Source organism: Xiphophorus couchianus, chromosome 7 (genome assembly GCF_001444195.1).
Source record: "Xiphophorus couchianus chromosome 7, X_couchianus-1.0, whole genome shotgun sequence".
Classification (NCBI taxonomy): Eukaryota; Metazoa; Chordata; class Actinopteri; order Cyprinodontiformes; family Poeciliidae; genus Xiphophorus; species Xiphophorus couchianus.
In genome coordinates, this window is record NC_040234.1 from 28,893,033 (window position 1) to 28,916,609 (window position 23,577).

General features: G+C 36.4%; 1 protein-coding gene and 1 long non-coding RNA gene across 3 annotated transcripts in view; one reads left to right on the plus strand and one right to left on the minus strand.

Annotated features, from left to right (window-relative positions):
* The first annotated feature begins 529 nt into the window (after positions 1-529).
* Positions 530-9,664, plus strand: LOC114148690 (uncharacterized). 2 transcript variants are annotated; one of them, XR_003596321.1, is made up of 4 exons: positions 530-2,193; positions 3,140-3,979; positions 7,572-7,613; positions 9,539-9,664. It is a non-coding gene; the product is annotated as an uncharacterized LOC114148690 (long non-coding RNA). The 2 variants fall into 2 exon arrangements; XR_003596320.1 differs by lacking the exons at positions 7,572-7,613; positions 9,539-9,664 and having other exon boundaries at positions 531-2,193; positions 3,140-4,892.
* The window catches only part of asic4a (acid-sensing (proton-gated) ion channel family member 4a), a 128,418-nt gene continuing 114,489 nt past the window's right edge, over positions 9,649-23,577 (minus strand). The window contains exons 5-10 of the mRNA XM_028024129.1: positions 17,022-17,075; positions 14,721-14,874; positions 12,442-12,533; positions 12,233-12,312; positions 11,130-11,240; positions 9,649-10,427 (exon numbers count right to left, since the gene is read on the minus strand). Coding sequence (XP_027879930.1) covers positions 10,242-10,427; positions 11,130-11,240; positions 12,233-12,312; positions 12,442-12,533; positions 14,721-14,874; positions 17,022-17,075 — 677 coding nt within the window. The 3' untranslated portion in view covers positions 9,649-10,241. The remainder of the gene's footprint in view (positions 10,428-11,129; positions 11,241-12,232; positions 12,313-12,441; positions 12,534-14,720; positions 14,875-17,021; positions 17,076-23,577) is intronic.

A 23,577-nucleotide genomic window follows, 5' to 3' on the forward strand; every position in this document is an offset into this window, starting at 1 on the left:
TTCTGTCAGATCCACCATTCTGATGTCTGGGTTGGGTTAAAAACGGGAAAAAAATGTTGTGACCTTAATTACAGCTTCAGTTATTTTGAGGGTCTATGTGCACTACCCTTAGGCATGCTGTAAAACCACATAACTACAGAGCAGCAAGGTTTTAATTGTAAGTCATTATTTTGTACTTCATTTTACGCAGAGTCCCAGGACTTTCTCCTCCCTTAAGGGCAAGCAGTCTGAAAGTCGACTGGCACTGTAAAAGTATCTATAGATGTTTTTTATTTTATTTTGTTTTTGTTTACTTGGATGGCACTGAAACAAAACTGGTCAGATTGTGGAACATATTTTACATTTTAGAGGTTTTAATCGAATAGCTTGTTCCAGAAGTTGTCTCGATAAACGACAACATTGTTTTATTGGAATCATTTTCCAGTATTGGTAATGGGATAATAATGCAAGAACACATTTTTAAAGATAAATAAACTTTGAATTATAATGAACATTTAGTACTGGAACTGGAAAACATTTTAAATAAATAAACAAAATGTCATAAACAACAAATAAAATTAATTATGAACAAGATTGTCCTTCGAAAAAGGGATAGTTGAAACCAAAGCATCAGACTGAAGACTTTTCTCATCCAATTTTGGTAAAAAGAAAAAAAAAGATAAATCATGCAACTGGAAATTATTTATCTTGTTTTAATTTATCTTAGATTAATTAATTTATTGCTTATTTCCACAGGTTTATGGATGAGTAGTAAAAAAATGACACCACAAACTGAAGTGACGTCTGGACTTTGAGACACAGTTAGGTTTTTTTTATCTAAACTTTAATAGTTTTTGTATTTACCATATTTGACATTTATAAAATCTGTTCTAACAGAGGAATATTCACATCATCGTAACACTTATATACAACATGTATGCTCTCTGTGCTCCCTCTCTGGGATGGTCCATTTCCATTTCTGTCAGAAACAAGATGAAATTTCTCCCACTGAAATCCAGACAGAAGCTTGCATCACCGCCATCTTACACGCTTTTTTCCCTTCAGGCTTCAGCTTAGAAATATTTGGTTGACAAAAAAAGAAAAGAAAAAACCAGATATTTCAAACTGTGGCCGGTTGGAATATGTGGGTTTTACTTATAATGTACTAAGCAAATACAAGCGCGATGCCATGGAGAAAAGATCCAAAAAATGAAGGACAGGATCTCTGATGAAGAGTTTGAGGAATCCCAGAAATGAGAGCAGCATGTTGGGAAGCAGCAAAGGTGTCTTTTTGTCACACACACAGAGTTATAGAGTAAAAAAAGTACTTTTTTTTTCAGGTATCTGTACTTTACATTGAGTATTTTTTACTTTTACTCACTATCTGCACTTTCTACTCCTTATATTTTCCATGATGAAAAAGATAAAGAGGGAAAAAACTCACCTCTAACACAAAAAGTGCCAGTAATTCAGCATACAGTTGGATCCAACCCAAGCAAAGCAGAAGAAGAAAAACAAAATGGAGGCTTTAACCTGAGTGAAAACTCAAACAACAGGAACACATTCAGAGACGCAAGACATTCCCCATCTGTAGCCTTGTTTAAAAAATCCTTCATCAATTAAATCAATTAAATATTAGTGACAAATTCGCTGTGGTTTGTGCAAAATAAATGGTCCTGATGGAGATTTGGTTTGAAGAAAAACTAGAACGTATATGTATTTTTTTTATTTATTTCTGTGCTAACAGTGCATGTTGTGAGCAAAAGTAAAAAAATGTATGGCTAGTATTTTGTATGACTACAACATTTTTACTATTTTAGACTTATTGAAAGTCACTCTTAGTTTTGGTACTTAAGTAAGTTTCAAAACTTCAACCTGTGCTTTTACTAGAGCACATGTGTCAAACTCAAAGCTGCCTCAACCTTAATTGATGTCAGATTATAATCCATGATCTATACAGCAAGTAATAAAAAGTCACATTTACCAACATAAGCACAAATATAGAAATACACCCAAATTAGCCCCACAAACAATAATGAAATTCTAGAGGGACTGAAAAGATGTTAAATATTATTATTTAATTTTAAGAATTTGTTGATATTTTTACAGTTTGTGAACGGGTTTTATCAATACATTGATAAAATGTATTATCTTCATTTGGTCCAAAACGAAAATGAGTTTGACATCACTTTACTAGAGTATTTTTTCATATAAGTCTCTGCAGTGACGTGCGGTGAGGTTCATAGCTGGTGAGGCACTGACGTCATCAGAATCAGATTTGCAAATAGATGCATAGACTGACAGCAGTTTACAGGTTATGTTTCACTTCTGCATCCTTACACATACAAACTGTAGCTCACAAAACACACATTTCCTTAAAAAACAAAACAAAATAAATGTTATTACTGTCTTACCTTTACTTATAAAGGTTATTATCTCCTGCTTCGATTGAAAGTCCACTTGAGAAAACTTTTTTAGTGTTGTAATGTAGTCATCCATGTCGAAAGTCGGGATAAGCGAGAGGAAAAAAAATCACTATCTCTATTATAATCTATCGCTGCACTTGACTTGCTTCCCGAATCGTTTAGCCTAGCTCGCTGTCACTTACTCGGCAGTTGAGGAGTGAACAAGACGAACGTCTGGGATCTTGAGCGCCCCCTGCCATGAGGCAAGAGAACTGCCTGCCTCACCTCGAACCTGTTCTCTGCCGTTTATAATCGCTCATTACACGAAACACGTTACACAAACACAGTTGGTGACAAAAAGCACTGTACATTATATACATAAGCTAAATTATTGGAAATAAGTTCACATATTAAATTTGTTTAAACCATTTTATTGACGCCGTACAGCAACATGCTCTCTCCGCTTAGCAGCCAGCGCAGAGCCAGGGGTTGCGCAATCCAAGGTGAGGCAGAGCTCGCTGCTGCCTCACCGGCATCGCTTCCAAGCATTTGAATGGGAAAATAAGAAAATTCAGCGATTTTGAACAAATAAAAATCGAAATTGGTGAAGCTACGTGAAAAATAAATATTTTTTAGTACAAACCACCGGATGAATATAACAATTTAAATTACTTTATGATTATATATTTTCTTTCTTTCCATGATGGCTGGTGAGGCACTGCCTCACCTGCCTCCCCTGACCGCACGTCACTGAGTCTCTGTTTATAACTTTAACTTGAAAGAGATTCCAGAAACAAAATCACTGAGGATTTGTTTTAGTACGAAGATTGTTTTTTTGTTTTTTTTTAGCATGCGTAACAGAGCTTTATCTTAACATTATAAATGTGAAGTTTGTCAGAATTTATTTATTCTTTTAATCTATTTTATTTAGTCAAGAAGTTGTTTCTCCTGATATTTATTGGCGAATATAAAAGTTCTGTTGCTCTTGGCAGTTGGTGGTTACCATAGCAACCAGTAACTGACAGCTCCGCCCCCTTTTTTCCCCGTTGCCATCAGTAACTGTGGTATTTATCTGTGTTTTCTTTACAAGTGTTAGCTTTTAACATATATTTTAGACAAATGCGATCATATGCAGTGTTTTGTGACTTACTTTGCTAGCTTGTGTAAATGTTTTTAACTGATATTGTTATTAATATTGTGCATTTTAGCTATGTTTAATTTTACAACTACTGCTAACTAATGCTAACTGCTAACTGTGACTTATTGTTTTGTAGTTTGTTTAGAGTTATTTATTATATTTCATGTATAGGGGCAGAAGCTTCTGGACTGATGTTAACCACCAACTTGATATCCTCTGTTAGAATAAATACAGAGAACCTGAATGTGCCTGTTGTGAAGTGGACCCACTGGACCTGAGACGAACACAGATGATGGGTTAAACATGAACTCCAAAAAAGTGCATGTAGGTAATCATCCAGGTCTGTATTCAGCTCAGCACACCAGCTCCTGTGTGACTTCTCAGAGGATGGCTACAATTATTGATGACAGAGGAGAAGATTGCTATGCATGGCCTGTACAGGATGCCATCAGAGACGGTGATTGGGAACCTTTTGAAAATGTCAAAGTGACACATGATTATGAATATTAAACATCCATGTATGGAGCATGATTACTTGAAAGGGGGAGGGAAATCAACAGTCGGAGGCTGGGATCTCATTCCGAGCCGCGTTGAAATATGGCAGAACAGCGGCGACTGAATATATCAAATAGATTAACAAAAGCGTCATTTGTTAACGCCGAAGGGCTTATATCATCATTTTTAATTATTTTTAAAATTTTTTATTTATGTTCAGGCTTGTAACTCACAATATTTCTAAGAACAGACCCAAACGTTGCCAAAAATTGTTGCCATAACATTTGGAGTGCTTAATTCAGACATCAGGGCTTAATGCTAAAGCGGTGATAATAAGGCTGATGCTCACAAAGTAAAAATATTTATATGCCAATTTATCTAATGAGGAAGAGAGTCTAGCAAACCGGCACCTTGTAAGGAGTTTAAAAGCTTTCTCTTATGATCCTAGTCAATGGAACAGATGCTGTAGTTTAAAATGTAACAATTCTGACACAATTTTAATGAATAAAATTTGTGCTCTGGTTCTGACCAGCATTATTACTTTGGTCTGAACACATGTACAGATCAAAGTAATAATGTAATAAATACATTTCAACAACTTTGGGATATTAAAAAATTGTTTTACAGGTTTTAAAGTGAAGAAATGAAGCCAATTTTGTGGAACTTGAAATTCTGTCAAGTCTCTAAAGTTTGTGTCATTTCTGGTGAGGATAGGTATTCTTTTTTCTTGTATTCATTGTACAGAGTTTTTTTTTTAAGTGTGGAGGACCAATCCTGACATAATTAAGAATGAATGAAAAATAAATGACTAATTAAAATAACTACAGTACCAAAAAGCAACTTGACAAATAAGCATGCCATAAAATATAACAAGATAATAATGAAAAAAGAGATTTATTTAATAATTATTAATTTCTGCAGGATTTTTGGCAATTATTTTTAACGAGTCATTTATTTATTTCTGTATTTAATGTTAAATATGGCAGGATTGAACCTCTATATTTTTTACACTCTATTCTTATTTATATATGTTACATGCCATTCATATTTTTAGATTTTCTTTTTTTAAAATATATTTGCCCTTTGAATCACACAGTGAAAATATTTTCATCACCATTTATGCAACAATTTCACAAACTGCACTGTCTTATAACTCTATATCTAGATGAAATAATATTAATAACATTTAGTCTCATGTTTTGCAGTAGTGGATTAGCAGCTACTGCATTTGGCCCAATGTGGTGATAGATGGGCACTTTAATAAAAACAAAGCACAGCCATAAATCGAGAACCATTATTTCCTGAATTATTAATCAACGATGAGCTAACTGTGCAACAGACAGAAGGAGCTGCAGTCATTTATTTATTCATTTATTCAGAGGTGCAGTGATTAGAGCAGAACACTAAATTATGTTAGCTTGTTTTTCATCACTAAGCGATAGTTAAAGGTAACCTTTGTGCAGGTGTGTCCATTGCAGGAATCAAGGAACGCAGCAAAACAAAACATGGAGTCTTCATGATCTGCCCTTTTTTAGAAAATCTGGAGCAAAATTTGTGCCCGGTGCAGAATGAGATTCTTATGTAAGAGGATTAGGGCCACCGGAAAAAAAAGAAAAGAATTCTGACTTTAATCTCAGAATTCTGACTTTAATCTCAGAATTCTGATTTTAAACTCAGAATTCTGACTTTAATCTCAGAATTCTGACTTTAATCTCAGAATTCTGACTTTAATCTCAGAATTCTGACTTTAAACTCAGAATTCTGAATTCTGACTTTAATCTCAGAATTCTGACTTTAAACTCAGAATTCTCTGAGAATCTGACTGAGATTAAAGTCAGAATTTTTTTTTTTTTTCCGGTGGCCCTAATCCTCGTCTGTAGATTCTTGCTATATAAACAAACAAAAAAAACCAACAAAACTGTAAATGTTTGCTGGGATTTACAAAAAAAAATAAAGTAATAAAACCCTTTGTATTCCTTCGTTTTGTCACATTTAAGCCACAAGCATGTACTTGCTGGGATTTTATGTGACAGCATGTCGCTGCAAAATGAAAGTAAACTATTTAAATTTAAACAGTTTATAGTACCTTCATATTTACTACTGTTAGCTCTTATCATCCTAAATAAAATACAATTCAACCAGTTGCTCTCAAAAGTTACTTAGTCAGTAAATAGAGTCCACCTGTGTACATTTTATTTTTTGTTTTACTCCTACTCTTCAGTGAATATTAGTGAACAGTTTTATGAAGACCAGGAATCGCAGCAGCCATAAAGTTGTGGAGAAACCTGAAACATGGTTAGAATTTAAAATAAAATCTTAAAGTCTTACTGGCACCTACTGCCATTTTATATCACAATCAAGTAACTATGTGACCCTCAGTTATTATAAAAATCCTGTAAGTATCAAACGAGCTAAAAGAAATTTGACTTTTTAATTTAACGCCTTGAAATTGGGTCCCTCTCTCTTAAAGAAACACTTGCACTTTCTGAAACTTCACCTCCAGGAAGTCATCATTGCTCCGCTGTTAACCCTGTAACGACGTTTTTAAAAGCGTTTCACTGAGAAGTGGCTCAGATAATGAGCTTCTGCAGTGTTTGCTAATTGCTGCTAGCTAGTCTGAAGGAGCTGCTCTGTGAGGCGGAAGCTTGAAGACTTGGACCGTAGCTCTAAGGAGGAGCTGCGCCTCGAAGGCGGGGCTAGGTCCAACCAGTGGTTGCCATAGAGATTAAAAGATTTCTCAAACATGCATGAAGGAATCAAAGCAAAACACAAGGTATGTTTTTGAACAGGGAATGACATTAAAAACAATGCATCATTTTACTCCTACTTTACAATACACAACACTGTGTTGGTCTGTCATATAAAATCCCAGTAAAATACGTTAATATTTGTTGTTTTAATGAGACAAATTGTTACTAAATTCAATGTGCCTTTGAACCAGGCAGCTAGGAAAATAAAACCAGCAGAACATCAGAAACAGCGACGGTCACAGAATAAAAAGATCGAACAGCTAACTGTGTGGTCCCTGAATGTGTTAAAAATAAAACAAGGAACCTCAGACTAAATTTTTAAAAGCTCTCGCCGTGTGAATTTAGGGATTTTCCTGCAGCGGAAAAAGCAGTTAGTGACTAGACTGGCCTTGTACAATAGTGGAAAATATGAACATGAGGGAATCAGAGTAAAAGTTTTCATTATTAATTTCCATTACCGCTCCTCTAACTTGTGCTCTTAAAATTTACCGTGTCCTTGTCAGGTATTTTCACGCCTAACCCAGAAAGACTGCTCCGTCGTCTGCAGCCGTGTTTGTGATGCAGAGGTTTTTGCCTGGATTTCGTAGATAAAAACCTACAAACCAAAATAATGCCTGTGTAGTTTTCCCGCAAACTTCTCTGATTCTAATCCACTAATTTCACTGGATCAGCTTAGCGGAGCTGTGTCACCTTAATGTAATCAATCATGTGTGCAAAATGTTAAAGTATGCATGCAAACACACACACACACACCCACACACACACACACACACACACGGTAATAAGCTGCTGTGCTTCTTGCAGTCGCTGCGGCCCACATTTGAAGGAGATGACTTGGCAAAAGAGGTAAGATTCTGTCTCTTATTGCTTATGTCAGCTGAAAGTTGTGTTATTAACCAGAATGAAGGGTTGGATGGAGGGAATAAAAAGAGAAATCAGAGGAATAATTCAAGTACAGCTGTTTTACAGCTAAAAACATAAACAGCTTCTGATCCCATTGCAAAGATTTGTGTGGAAATATAACAAAAGGGAAAATATACAGCAAAAGTATTCGCAGCCCTTGAAGCTATTGCCACCCTAAAGCCACACAGTAATGATTTCACTGGGATTTTACCTGCATCATCAACACAAAGAAAAGGCCGACTTTGAAAAGGAGTTAAAATGACGCTGGATTTCAAAACTTCAAACAGATTAAAACCTCATGTGTTTGTATTCAGCCCCTTTAATTGGATACAAATCATTAAGTTAAAACATGCAAACTGATGCTGTCAACCAACCAGGTTTTACAGATCAAACTTGAGGTTTGTGGGCCAAATCTGGTCCGCCAACACTATTCATGTGGCCCTCAACACTCTACATAAAAGAACTTCAAAATAAAATTTATGTTATTTTATCAGTTTTCATTTGTATCATGTCAAATTACATAAAGGTAAAAGGATGCTAATATTATTTAATTTCAGGAAGTGCACATTGAGTTTTATTGATATTTTCTGAGAGAAAAGGCCCTTACATGTTGATAAGACCTGAAATGAAAATTTGTTTCAATTTTGGCTAAAATTCAGAGGTGATCAGGATTTTACAATTTGTGCTGCTAAACATTGGAACGGTTTACTTAAAGGGCCGGTTTAAGTCATTGGAATGGACTTAAAGGGCCGGTTGTGCCAGAATGTATTGATAAAACCTGCTCACAAGCTGTTGAAATACCAATTAATTCTTAAAATTAAATAATATTGAACATCTTTTCAGTCCTTCCAGGATTTTATGATTGTTTGGGAATTTTTTTGCAATAAAAATCAAAGTGTTTGTGGGACTAATTTGGAAATATTTGCACTTATTTATGACGGTAAATGTCACTTTTTATTACTCGCTGTACAGATCTCGGACTATAATCTGACATTAATTAAGACTGAGGCAGCTGTTTAGTATAAGTAAGAAAGTTTTTGACAATTTTTGTAAAAAATCAGCAATAAACTCCCAGCTATATATCAGTGCAAAAAGTTTGGGGATTTGTTGATTTTGTGTGAAATTCCACGATAATTTGCAAGAAACTGGAGGGACTGATTGATATGATTTGGCAGTAAACAGATAAAAACTGCATTAATTTGATTGATAACATAAAATTTTAGAACACTTTGTATTTAGTCTAGAACTCAGAGGGCCACATAAAAAGCTATGGAGGGCCAGATTTGGCCCACAGGCCTCGAGTTTGACACATGTGTCCTAGAGGTTTGTTAGGGAATATTATTGAACACAGCAGACATGACAGGGACACATTTATAACAAAGTTTAAAGCAACATCTCAAGTTTTACCATTGCAGAAAACCTCAATCAATCTTCTGAAAATGGAAAGAGAAACACAACGTTTGGCCTAAATGCAGGATGGCAGCATCGCCACACAGCGGTGGCAGCATCATGCTGTAGAGCTCTTTTCACTGGAAAATGCTCAGATTGATAAGAAGGACAATTATGCACCACTCTGTGTTGGTATGTCACATAAAGTCCAGATGAAATACATGAGTTATGTGGCTCTGATGTGACAAAATATGAATAAGCTCAAGAGCTACGAATACGTTTGTCATCCAGTTTTGTCACCTTTGCGGTAATATTCGGCAGTCAGCGGATAGTATTTGCTACAATCGTGATGTTCATATAAAAAAACTCATCTAAAATGCATAAATAATTAAAAGTGATACTACATAAGTTATATAGTAACTAAATATAAACAACAACCATTAAAACAAACCTTGTAGGACTTTGTGATTTATGTACAGGTACACTGCTACTCTAACACCTTCACCACAAACCGGACAGGATGCTTCATGTGGAAAGATGCTGCTAGCTCCTTTCTCAGCCTAAATAAATCCACTCACACTTCGGATGGTTCAACACCAACAAGGTTTGCTTACTGTTATCTTGTATACAATACAGAACAGACAGATAATAGTACTTTGTTAAATAATTACATAATTTATCAAGTGTAATGATCTGATACAGCTTCATGAAGTCAGAGTAGATTCAGGAACAAAGACGTAATAATATTATTAACAATTAAAAATAGATGCCAACAGAATAAATAAATCCTTTTTAAAGTGCATTTTTCCTCTTATCCCTTCGTAGTGATCATGTACCAAAGAGTTGGTCAATGTAGTCTCCGAGAAGTCAAGGCGACGCTGAGTTAGGTTTGGTTCCCATTTGGATCAAAACGAGAAAAACAGACAAAGAAGAAGAATTAGAAGAAGAAGAAGAAGAAGAAGAAGCCGTGTCTGATTTGTGCCTAAACTGTACATACAAGTGGTTTGTTAGCAGCACAAGTTTAGTGTTTTTGACTTTGGCTGTAGCTTTTCACTGGTGAGAGCAAAGAAAATACGGAGATGCAGAGGAGGAGGAGGAGGAAGAGGGAGGGAATCTGTTTTTGTCTCAACACAGATAGTTCCTGTCTTGTTTTGTCACCAGGACTGGAAACAAAAGCTGGCTTTAGCAAGCGAAGTCCTCAAATATGCCGTGGTGTCCCGGGCGATGTTGGTGCGGCGCAGGAAGAGGGTGAGAAAGAGGGTGCGGGTGAGGATGAGGGTGGGGATGAGGATGAGGGACGTGGTGGTTAGGGAGGATCGTGTTGGCGTACGCCCCCTCTGGGTGACTCCGTGTCGTGTCATTGGGCTCCTGTCGGAGGCAGACAAAAAGTCAAATCCAGGATCACATATTGAATAAGTTCATATTTCACAAGTTGTTTGTTTTCATTTTTCCAGTGTTTTGAAGTAAATATTATGGCTGAAAACTGAACAAAAAGCTGTGATTAGCCTAGCCTATATGAACAAACCCCCCCTGCTTTAAAGTGTCATTTGTCTGTAATAAACGACCTGCTTTAGAAAACGTAGAAATGCAACAGCTAATGCGATACTCCTTCACCTCTCTGTGACTCCTTGGGGCTTCCCCGAAGCTCCTCCAGAGGAGGAGGCCCGCCTCTGACTTTGAAGCACCGCTGGAGTCCACAGCTGTTTAGCCGAATTACTCACCATCTGTCACAGTTACAATATGCAAAGCAGACTTCGACTCGCTCAGACTTAGATTCGACATAAGAAGTCTATTGTTTAGAAAATAAGCAACCTCAGAATTAAGTTGTGCAATAATGAATTTGAGCTCCAGGGGAGGTTGTGTTTTGCAAAGTGGTTAAAAAGTAATTAGGAGCATTACACTCCTTATTCTCATGTGGTGGAAAAATATTAATTTGCTTCTCTATTACTTATCCAGTTGCTGTTTTCTAATACAGCTGGCTGCAGTGCTGCAGGGTGAGGGTGTAGGATGTACACTCAGCATTAAAACTAGGAAAGAGTAATTTATTACAGAGCAGTTTTTGTTCAGTACCTTTGCTTTCATTTCTTCTAGACCCACTGTGGCAACAGTTGTGGTCGGCTGGGTATTCTTCTTCTCTTCTTTCTGCGGTCTCAGCAGACGCTGTAGCCGATGCTTGATCAGCTGGTTTCACCGAGAGAAAGTCAGGCGGGAGAAAAAACCCGGAAAGAAATACAGCATTTGGAAGAGGAATTCGCCGTAAAATCATTGTATTCATATAGTTTTGTGCTCAAAAGCATTTGCCCCCTTACAGATTTCTTCTTTCTTTTCATGTTTCACTCTAAACCTAAGACCACCGTACCAAATGTCAAGCATGGTGGTGGCAGCGTCATGCTAATGGCTAATTAGCTACCAGTGGTACTGGTGTATCAAACAGAGTGAATATGGTTCGTAAAAAGGAGCATTACCTACAAAGTTTGGCTTGAAAATAAATAAATAACAGTATATAATCGCGATAATAATATCAATAGATAATACGTTTGATAAAATATTCAATAAGTTTACTGGAGTCCGATCCAGAACTGCACAGCATTCTGGGAGACCTCTGACGTCTAGCTAAGCAAAGTGGGTAGCACCAACTAACTCACTCACTCTTTGGTTACCTAGCAACTCACTTATTCTTTGGTTACCTAGCAACGACCTGTAGAGTAACTTGCGCAGCAGCAATTCAAGGTTCTGCCACTGTGACTAATAACGGCTTAAAAATAAACAACAACGGCAGGGAACAAAAACTGTGGATAAAGCAGACAGTATTTCAGACATTAAAAACAAAAAACTAATCAATAATTATTGATTTTGACAGATATGAAACACACATATTGTCATATGTTTTTCAGCCATATTAAGTCCAAAGTTTTCAGCTTTCCCTTCGTACCAATAGCTAACCAGCTGAAAGTTAGAGACAGTTGAGTGTCCCAACAAATTGATGTCTTAAATAAATTACTAAAAGCTAAAAAACAACATCACATGCTTGCTTTAATAAGTTTCTATACGCTTCTGCACTGGAACTAGAATGTAGATTCACAGAATCAGTGTTTTGTCTGGATTAAAGTCAACAATATATTTAGTAACAAGCTCTTGGTGTTGCTTCAAATCCAGCAACTTGAAGACTGTACCTCGTAAATGTAATCCAGTATTTCTAAGACTGTCAGGATGCTGGCGCCGATGAATAAACCCATTTGTCCACCAATGTCACCTGAAACATAGAACAGCAATGTTTAAGAAAAGCAGTAATAGTGACAGTTTGCATTTTCTGTAAGTCTTTACAAAATTGAGCGCCACAGTTTTGAAAAGACAGTTTATTTTAAAAGAGAGGATTTCTTACCTAATAATCCTGCGACATCGTATGCTTTCTTTTGCTCAATTGTTTCATAGTTCAGTGCTTCGAAAAAAATATCTAACACCAAGAAATTGTCTCTGTAAAAAAACAGGAAAAAAAGAGAGACGGAAAACAGCAATTCAGAAAACATCTGTTCTTTCCCTGTTATTCACTTCAAATAGACCTCATTTAAAATAAATTCACCAAGTCATCTTTTTGGTCACGTTAACACAGGATAGGATAACGAGGCCTACAGTGTTTTGAATAGATCTAACCAGGGGTTGTGAGATAATGAGGTCTTTCAGGGTTTTACAGAGATGAGCAGGACGTGCACCAACAGCATGCTTAGTCACTCACATCCTCCGGTCTCTCTGGAGTTTATAGAGTCTCGTAATATTAAATGTTGTGAATCTTCATGGGCTCTGTGGTTTAGCCATGTTTATCTGCTCTTATATCCCGTTGATTAGACACTGAGAGGCGTTACAGATTCCCCCTGAACTGAATTAGCTTTAAATATTAGCAAGTGCTCCATAGAACATCTTGCTTGATGGTTCCTTGAACTTTTCCACCTTTTGTCACTTTATTACAATAAAAATTAATGTATTTCATTGGGAGAGATTAATGTAAAGAAATATAAGTATGTGTTTATGTGTTTTTTCCTCAAGAAAATCTGCAAAATGTTGATTTACTGTATATAGCTAACTCATAATGAATAGCATCTCAAGGCACTTTAAAACTACAAACACACAAACAGACTGGATAAAATACCACTTCTAGTCCAATCTAAAACTAAATTTGATATAAAAGCAGTCAAATTCAGATGACACCGCCAGGGACCGAATGAAGTATATTCCAAAAAGTTTAACCTCTTCAGCTTTGGTACACCTATAAGCTTGAGTAACATCAAATTTTTAATACATAAGAGTTTTTATGATGTCAGCTTTTTGGGTTTTAACAGCTTCTGGTTTCAGGAAATTCTTTCCACAAGTTTTATGAGTGTTTGTGGACATTTTTGACAATTCCTTCAGAAGTGTATATCTGAGGTCAAACACTGATGTTGGATGAGAAATTCTGGCCTACAGTCTCTGCTTAGATTCATCCTGAATGTGTTCGAACGGGTTGAGGCCAGGACTCTGTTCCAGGCAAGTTCTTCCAAATCAGACACCCTCATCCATGTTTATGCAAACTTTGCTTTGTGCATGTTGGAAAATGAAAGAGGCAAATAATAAAGAGTTTCTTAATATTTCGGGGTCCAAGTACAGAAAAACAGCACAAAACTTTCCACTTTAAAAATCAAAGTGAGGTAAGTGCCATTGTCCTGGTAACTGTCAAGCCAAGACTTGTGCATTAGTTATTGGAGGAGGACATTTCTGACTATCTCGCGCAGAGATAAAATAGAAAACAACCCAAGTCCTTAATGTTTCTTTGGTGTCTGGAAAAGGAGCTACGACACATTCTATGGCTACTGTGCCATTACCTGGCAACCCCAGCTAAGCCCAGCCAGTCACCTAGCAACCCAAGCGGATCTCCAGGACATTTGGTCAGCTGGTTTCTATATGCACTTTACAATGGCTGCTGGAAAAGGCAAATGATTTATTGTTGATTTACAGTTCAGAAGCTACTTGCGAAAGTCTTGTTGGTTGTGCAGGAGGTTCTTCTTCTGCTTTTCAAAGATGTACAGCTGTATAATTGGGCATCTGTTTGCAGCCCTTTTCACATGCTAGTGTAAATGTAGAGTTGGAGGCGCTTATTGGATTTCGCTTTGTGTTTTTGTATCACATAAAATATCCTGACCTTTTTGGTTGTACCATGACATACTGTGAAAAGTCCAAGGGATAGGAATGCTTTATGTTCTGAAATTTAAATCTTGCTTACCACACCTATAAATGTTATATTTTACAACAGTAAATGAAGTTCTGCTTGAGGTGTCTTAGCTCTATTGAAACCAGTCAAATTGCTGTTAAGATGCATGTTTTCCAGTGACAGAAAGACTAACGCTGGAAAACAAATACTCCCACTTCATCATAGTAATTACTTCTACTCATATAACACAAAGCAATAAATGTTTATTACCATTAGATTGAATTAAAAATAGTTCCAATAATCAACATCTGTTTACTGGAACAAACGTAAATTGATGCCTGGATGAAAATCTAATTGATTCTACTTTATATTTATTGTTGTTTGTTAGCACAGGATGGAGGGCATACTTTATGACTCCCTAACTGAGCCACACACCGCCGCTCATAAGCAAGCTTGTTTCTGGCTGAAGTCGTTCTCCGTACCTGATGTAGTCCTCTGACTTGTCATATTTCCTGGACAGATAGCGAGCCGAGCCCTTGCTGGGGATTTTGACCATGGAGAGCTCTTTACCGTAGCGGGTGAGATTACAGGGCGTCTCACATGGACAGATATCCCCACTGTTCTTCTGTAGCTGGGCTGCAAACACACAGTTTTAACAGACATAAGTTGTGATTTTAACTTGAATTAAACTTATTTCACATTGAAAATAATCACATAAGAGATTTGTTATGTCTTCAATCCCTTTTTGTAACGGCATAACATCAAAGATACGGAGACGTTTCAGTCTCGTTGTGCTGTAACATCCACTGTTGATCAAGTATTTTGGTCTTCAACCGCCTTGCTCTAACCGACCCGTTGTCCCCCGGGTTACCGTTACCATAGCAACTCTGAACATCGCAAATACATAACATGATTCTGGAGTGAAAGAGGTTGATTTTCCAGTAAATATTCCATCCATCCTTCGTCTAAACTGGCTTATCTTTGGAGTATTTTTGAGCTGATATTCATTTACAGCCACATTAAGTCAGTGTACAGCTTCGATGGTTCTTCACATGGTCTAAGTGTATTTAAGTAGACTTAAAATAAGACAAAACTAATTTACAAGTAACTTTTCAGCAAGATGTAGGAGCTTGTTTTAATATAGGAGCATGTTTTAAATATTTCACTTATAACAAGACATTTTCCCCGTGTTATAAGTGAAATAATCTGCCAATAAGGAATTGTTGACTTGAAACAAGTCAAAGTTACTTGTAAGTTAGTTTTGTTTTATTTCAAGTGTACTCAGATATTTGCACTAGAAACTGGACCAAAAATACTCGGTAAGATTTTGTGTTTTTGCAGGGTGTCCGGTTTATTCTGGCTGAAAAAGGGCGAGAGAGAGCAAGACTTGCTGTGCATCAGATTTTCTGTTATTTAACTATTCTTCCTCAGCCTCTGTTCGTCATAAAACATGTTGGATTTAGAAATGTTAACCTTTTGGAAAGCTAACACTTAAATTTAGGATCTTCTGTAGGAAAACACAAGAGTCCTGTTTTAGTAATGCAACACTATTTGCAAGTGTAAGACACTTAAAACATTTTGAAAAGTCTGCTTTAAGGGTTTAGTCCTTAGCAAAACCTGTTGTATATCGACTATTTAATGTAAATTGCCTCTGCTTCTAGTACAAATAATTAATGACCCCTCAAGCAGAAAGGTTAGACAAAAAAAACATTTTAAATGCTTTTCTTGTATGGTCTTATCTTAAAGATCTTATAAATAAATTGGAATCGATTTCCATGCTTATCTGCAGCACAACGCTTTGCAAAAACTGGACATCAGACTTTGGCAGAAAACTGATCAGTGCATCTTAAGGGTTCACAACAAATCAACAGACTATCGTCTAACGGAGAACTGCAGCAGTTGAATTCACAGAAATAACTGCAGAAGACATTTTCTCTGACTAAATGAACAAGTAAAGTCTGCAGAAGAAAATGCATATAGTACCTTTTATTCAATTAAGACAAACATACAGTAAGTGGCTGGCATATTGATAGATTAAATACATATTTATGATCTCTGAAACAATGGCACTCCCTTTCCCAGCCTGTCTCTTAAAATTCGGAAAGCATTCAGTTCTGGCTAAAAATGTTCAGAGGAAGCACTGAAAGCAGTAATTATAATTTGATGATTTATGGATTTTACAACTCTAACAATAAGGTTATTTGTATGCAGGAGCATGGAGGCCTACGTCTGTCTGATGTAGGAAGAAAGCACCTCTACGTAAATGCAGAAATTATTTTTTAATACATCACCTTTGATGGAGTGGTAAATCCATCAGTTTGAGTCAGGAATATGGCCCACATGAATGCGACCCATTCTTGTAAGATATATCTAAGATCTCATTCAGCCACATTTTAAACAGAGTTTCAATTCAGTGAAGGGAGACATAATTAAATTTCTGGCTTATTTGGCTGAGAAATGATAATTGTCCAGCCAAGTCAATAAAATGGCCCCCTTTCACTGGAGTTTCTTTGAAACCAAGGTTCGGCTACGATATCCGCTGAAAGGGGAGGGTGAGGTCAGAGTCGAGGCTGATGGGCGCTGGGGAATGAAGCGCAGCTTTAATTTGAAACATTCAGTGTGGAAGCAGCGCTGGCATCAAGCGCTAAAGTACCCAAATCACCACGAGAAAAAGTCATTTTAAAATATCCAGTCAAAGAGAATATGAAAAAATATCCTTATCGTATTTACCGATTGTGTTTTTGGGGTAATGGGAAAAGAAATGAGGGAAGATTGTTTCTTACCGAGTGCTTTGTCAACACAGTTGATTTTACTGGGAGGGCAGATATCTGCAGTTCCTGGAAATAAGAGCAGAATGTGAATTTGATCAATCAGAAACAAAATGCTCAGTGACCCGTGTCTGCTGCAATGAGGGAGCGCGTCTGTGAACAACGCTCCTCTGCAGCTGATCATTCGTCTCCACATGAAGGCGGGCGCGCTTCACGGCCCCGTCTTGGACGTCCGTCCTTGATTGCACGGAGAAATGGAGCGTGCTGGCTCTGCCCGCGGGGCATATTTAGACACTCTTTAAAATCCAATCAACAAGCCACTTCTTTGCAGAAAACAAACACTGCCCAGGTCATTAATGACACGTATTCATCAGCAAGACAATTAATTTGTATTTGTGTGTTTGTCTGGGAGAGAAACACTCATGGGGCTAATGTTTGTGGAGAAACGTTAAAAGGTTTCGACAAATATCTTTTTCTCTAAAAAAACGGAGCCGCCGTCGTCTGATTTCATATTTTAAATATATATTTTTTTACATTTCAAGATGTATTTGAGAGAAGAGGCAAAAAGCCATTCTCTGTCTGCTGTCCACACATCAGGAACAAGAACAGCTTAATGGCTTCTTTTTGTGGTGGACACCCAAATATAGAAATAGAAGGAGGCACTGAAATATTAATTTTTTAACTTGCAAATCTCTAAATAAAACATACAATTTATGGTCTCACTGAGTCCCAATGTTTATGAATCGTTACTTTTAAAATAAATCTGAGGTTTTTGACAAAAATAAAGGCTATAGCTCACAATCAGATAAAGTGTCTGCATACCTTTTATATAGAATAATTAATGCTTTTTTAATGTAAAACAAAATCCTTTATACATTACTTAATCAGTGAGTAGAGTCCACCTGTATGTAATTTAATCTCATTAAAGCATTAATTATGCAAGAACATTAACTATGGAGGAGCTGCAGAAATCCACAGTTCAGGCAGGGGAATTTGTCAACTATTGAAAAAAAAATAGAAAACTATTAGATTTGCTGAAAAAAGTAATTAGAAATCCAGCTTACAGTTTGGCATAAGACATAAAGAAGAACCAGCAGACAAAGTTTTCTGGTGTAAAATCAAATGTTTTGGTTTATGTGAGGCAGAAAACTAACACTTAAACCCTCAGTAACCAATCTCTACTGTGAAACATGGTGGTAGCATCATAACGCACTGATGCTTTTTATGTTTTAAAAATAAATTTCTAATAATAAAGTTGAAAATCATATATTATTTCCCAAACGTATCACATTTATGGACTACTCTGTGTTGTTGTATATGAAATAAAATTCCCCAAAAATGCAAACTTTGTGGTTGCAACATGGAGAAATGTGAAAAAACGTTTACGATTATAATTACATAAATAAATTTTCTTGGTGTTTTAAAAAGTATTTTGAAAATAGAAAATTATGAAAATTACAGCTTTGTTTTTCAGTCACGTGATTTACTAAACTTTAATACAGAAAACGCCCAGCAAAATGAGAAAGTTTGAAAAACAAATACCTTTAATATTGACACACTGTGTGAAATTTAAACAACAGAAAAAACTCCAACAAATGTTCACATTAAAAGTAAAGCAAATAACTACAAAACCTTTGCACTTCATCTTAAAAGCTTTAAATGTGAGGCAGCTCTGAGAGGAAAACCAGAGTTTACATTATTGAAGGAAAAATGTGTCGTCACTTCATGGCAGTAAAAAATATTTGTCCTCATTGTCCTGCGTCACCAGCTACTTTATGTAACCTGATTTCTGTTATTGTTAAACATTTAATCATAATTAATAACGAGAAGAAACAACATAACACAATAATCATCCTAACCACTGCCACCAGGAATTTCTATTGCATTACTATAAATCAGTTCAAAAGGCTCTTATTCTGCATCATTTATCAGTAAACAGTGAAGTCTGGATTTTAAAACAGTGTTTTTACTTAGAAATAAACAAAACTAGCTACACTGCGCTCAAATTACATTTATTTTTAATATATCTGACCTTTATTTAAGGCTGATTAACTTAATCATGTACACATTTACCCCTAATTTAATCCACGTCAGCATTAAAACTATAACATGCTTGATATGGTGATGAAATGTACGTTAGCAAAGAAGAAGTGGTAAGCGCAGACCGTTGGCTGATGTTGCAAAGCTATGGTTGGTAGTATTGCTGAGGCGTTACTCTCTTCTGACAGTAACTTCTCTTTACATGACAATTCAAGCCGTTTCCGTGGCTTTTCCTCTGGGCTGGCCCACATGCGTTAGTCCTGCCCCATCAAGTGGGGTTGCTCATTACCTGTCAGATGCTACGACCCTCTGGGGCAACTTGGGAAGAGAAATAACCCTTGCAAGATAATGTCAGCTTAGAGGTTTGGGAGATCTTCAAACTTATCAGAAGCATTATTAATTTTTTCTTCAAACATAGATTGGATCAGAGTCCATAACTGAGTTTTCAGGCCTGCAGACAAACCGGCAGAAAATGAGCACTGCACCTCAGTGTGAACACTGCAAAAACACAAAATCTTACCATGTGTTTTCTAGTGCGAATATGTCAGTCCACTAACAAATAACTTTTCAGCAAGACATAAGAGCTTGTTTTAAGTAAAATTTCACATTTTGCATGTTTTTGTACTTCCGTTTGGGTCTCAGCTGTTTCTAAAAACATCCAAAGCGCTTAAAAAAAGGGCCCAGCTGGTTTTTAGCTACAAATTAATGTTTTTGGGTGTCTGGGAACTGACCCGATTCAAAAACCTCAGTTTCAAAAACAAATTCGCTGGTACTGCCCGTTACCTAGCAACCCCAGAGAAGCTCAGCCCGTTACCTGGCAACCCCAGAGAAGCTCAGCCCGTTACCTAGCAATACTAGGTAACGGGTTTACTAGGTAAACTTATTTAGCTTTATTTAATACTAAATAAAACTATATTAAGGAATTATTTATGTAATACAAACTCCCCTTTCTTGCATAAAAGTGACTTGTATGTTAATTAGGTCTTATTTCAAGTGGCCTAAGATGCTTGCAAATTTGAAACTAGACCAAAAACAGTTGGTAAGATTTAGCGTTTTTACAGAGAACACTCCTCATTGTGTAACATGGTGGTGGCAGAGGTATGCTGAGGCAGATGCAGGCAGATGGGCAAATGAATGGAATCCATTCATAGGTAGAAACATTCCTCAAAAGACTTGCAGCTGAAATAGCTGGAAAAGGTGTTTATGTAAACTATTGACTTAAAGGAACTAAACAAAAATGTATACCACACTTTTCAGGTTTTCAGATGTGAAAAATATTGACATGTTGTCCTCCTTCCATGTCACAATTTTGTGTAATTCTGTGTTAATCTTCCAAATAAAGTCTAAATTTTAAGCAATAACATGAAATTAAAGTTAAGCGTTTGGATACTTTCTCAGATTTACAGCCACATTCTGAGGCTGCAGAGTCTCAGGTGAATAATTTCCTTATTTAAACCTCTCACAAATGAACTGTTCTTTTCTCTCTGAGTCTGTGGTGTTATGATAAGATCTAAAGAGTTCTCTAATGCCTTCAGATGGCCCCTGGAGTCTAATGGGGTGTTTAAAAAGGTCTACAAAACAATTAAAATAAATCAACTGGATTTCAAATGACTTCCAGTTCATCCAGAAATTCCCCCAGCAGCTCATTGCGCCTGACAGCAAAGCGTTTAAAGTCTTCATCAAAGGATCTGCCGGTAGCTTTTGTTATAAAGTCACTGCATTCCTAATTAAAAGGAGAACGGAGGGGATTTTTCTGTGAACATACACACAGAGACTTTAATGGAAAGGTGCTTTTCTGGTAGTTTTATATCTGAGATGAATAAGAGCAGCAGGAGGTTATGTAGCAGAGCTGATTTTAAAAACAGGTTTCATATAAAACATTTATGACTCTCAGAAAAAAACACTCCAAAAGTCCTCGTTACAATAAGGAGGAGCACAAGTTTGAATTTACTGGGAATTTTCTCTAAACTACACAGTCAAACCTACACGTATTAAAATGCTGTAAAACATTTTAACAGCCACATTTCATCCTCCAAATCAAAAAATCTGACTTTCTTCTACAAAATTATGTTTTTAGTCTCAAAACTCTGATATAAATCACAGAATTCTGTCTTCAATCCCAGAATTTTCACTTTAATCCCAGAATTATGTTTTTAATCTCCGAATTTTGACTTTACTTCAAAATTCTGACTTTAATCTGGTAATTCTGTGATTAAAATTAGAAAACTGCCCTTTTTCACTCATAATTATGTCCTTACTCTCATGAATCTGAATTTAATTTTAAAATTTTGACTAATTGTCCGTTTTAAGTAAGAATTCTGTGTTTAAACTCAGAATTCAAACTTTTTTCTCAGAATTTTGACATTTTAAATCTAAAAATTTCCTTTAACCTTCTGACTTTTCTTCTCAGACTTTCAGAATAGACATTGGAGGATGTTCAAGCAGAAAAGACCTGCACCACAGCTGGACTTGCTTTGACTAGGCCACTTGAAAGCTTTCACTGAAATGGGCTGTATCTCTTCATAAGACTGGGATGTACTGGATGAATTAATTTTATTTCTGAAAATAAATCCTGTATTTAGTGTCCTTGTAAGACACTGTGAGGTGAGATGACACCTGTTGCTAATTGGTGCTTTTTAAAGGAACTGAACTGAATTGCGGTTCCAGTGGTTTATCAGCTTGTGACGGCCACATCGGTTGGATTTCCTCCTTTAGAAGTTGCTCTTTAAACCGTTTCTACCTCAGATTACTTGAGCCATTCATTTAGGTGTTTTTAAGTGTCGGCTGTGGTGTGACATTGGAGACGGTGCGGATTTCCTCCCATGACTCGGAGCTCTGGCCTTCTCGCCTGCTCGTTAGCCACATCACTCAAGCAGCTTGCTTCCAGTGACTCAGCTCTTTGACTTCCTGCTCTCAAACCGTGATGACGCACGAGCGCAAATATGTCGCCTGATGTTTGTCAGGCCCAACTCTCCAGCACATTCAGATTCTCCACAGGGAGGTTGCTCAAATGGTTTTCTTTGAAAAGGAGAAACGTAATGAGGGTTCTCATTGACAGTCATTTTGAAGACATAAATTTGTTTCATGTCGTTTATTACCGTAAAATCTCAGTTCTTTCACTTGTGCCACTTCGTGCTGATTGCGATTAACCCTGTGGCTTTTAATCCAGCGGTTTAATGGTTCCACACACTGAGTCCAACGGGATGAATTATGGCAACTGTGATGACAGCTTTACATTTCTTCACTTTAATCGCTTCCAAAGTGGTTGTGACCACATCAGTGGAAACCGACGACATTCCAATCAACCTCAGATACGCTTTCAGCTTAATTCCAAGGAACAAATCACAAAGCAGTCATTGGAGGAGGAAAGATGTCATAACTGCCAATAAAAGCTTGGGGAAAAAAAGAAACATTTTCCACATGACGCAACATCTGGAACAATCATCTTCAGCTGGAATGAGTTGAATCAGTTGTTTTCTGTATGATGTTATCAGTCTGCGATAACATGTTTGGCTGCTTCAGTTTGTTGAGGCTTGGAGATAAATGTTTCTGCAAACCTTTCGCATAACATTTTTTCCTTCACTTGGGATCATTGTTCTGTTTCAGCACCAAGTATTGGTCAACTTCCAGTTATTAGACAGAAATAAAGTTGGATTTTTTTTACATTTGCATCAGTTGGAGACAAAATGATCAGACTGGATCAAAGTATTAGTCAGGACAAGGCTGCTTTGTAATTACTGAGTTCTGCTTGTGACGCCTTTCTTCTTCTACAGTCTCCATATGTTGGATTAGAGAATTTGTGTTTCTTTATTATTATTGCAAATTTTCTGCTTTTCAACCTCATAAATTTCCTTTGTTTTTAGAGCAGCTGTAGATAAAAAAACAGGAGTAAATTTCAGCCAAAATCTCAAAGATCTTAACGTTAATCTGAGAAAATTTCTAGAAAAAACAAGGAACTTTCTGAGTTTGAAAAGTCGAGCATTTTTTAGAAAAGAATTTGGAGATTAAGATAAAGTGTCTAGGAAAAACTTTCTGAGTTTGTTCTAGCAAATGTTTTACTTTTCCAACTCAGAAATGTCCTCAGTTTTTAGGGCGATTGTAGATAAAAATGGAAGAGGAGTAAATTTCAGCCAGAAAACCCAGAAATATTTATATTAACTTCAGAAAATTTCTAGAAAAAACAAGAATATTTTAAAATTTTACAATTTGCTCGAAGAAAACGCACAAAGTTCGAGATTAATTCCAGAAATTTTTCAGAAAAAAGTTGAAAGATTGGAAATTTCCACGTTTCAAGATTGAAACTTTTAAAAAGTTTTTCCAGATTTTTAAAAAAACATTTCAAACTCACAAATATCAAGGTTAAAAAAAGACGGAAGTAAATCTCAGCCCAAAAACCCAGACGTCTTAAAAAAAACCTTTCAGAAACTTTCAAAAGTTTAACATTTTTAATTTTTAACTTTTTTCCTTGAGTTTTTTCTAGCATTTTTTTTACTATGCAAACTCACAAATGCATAAATAAATTTACAAAAAG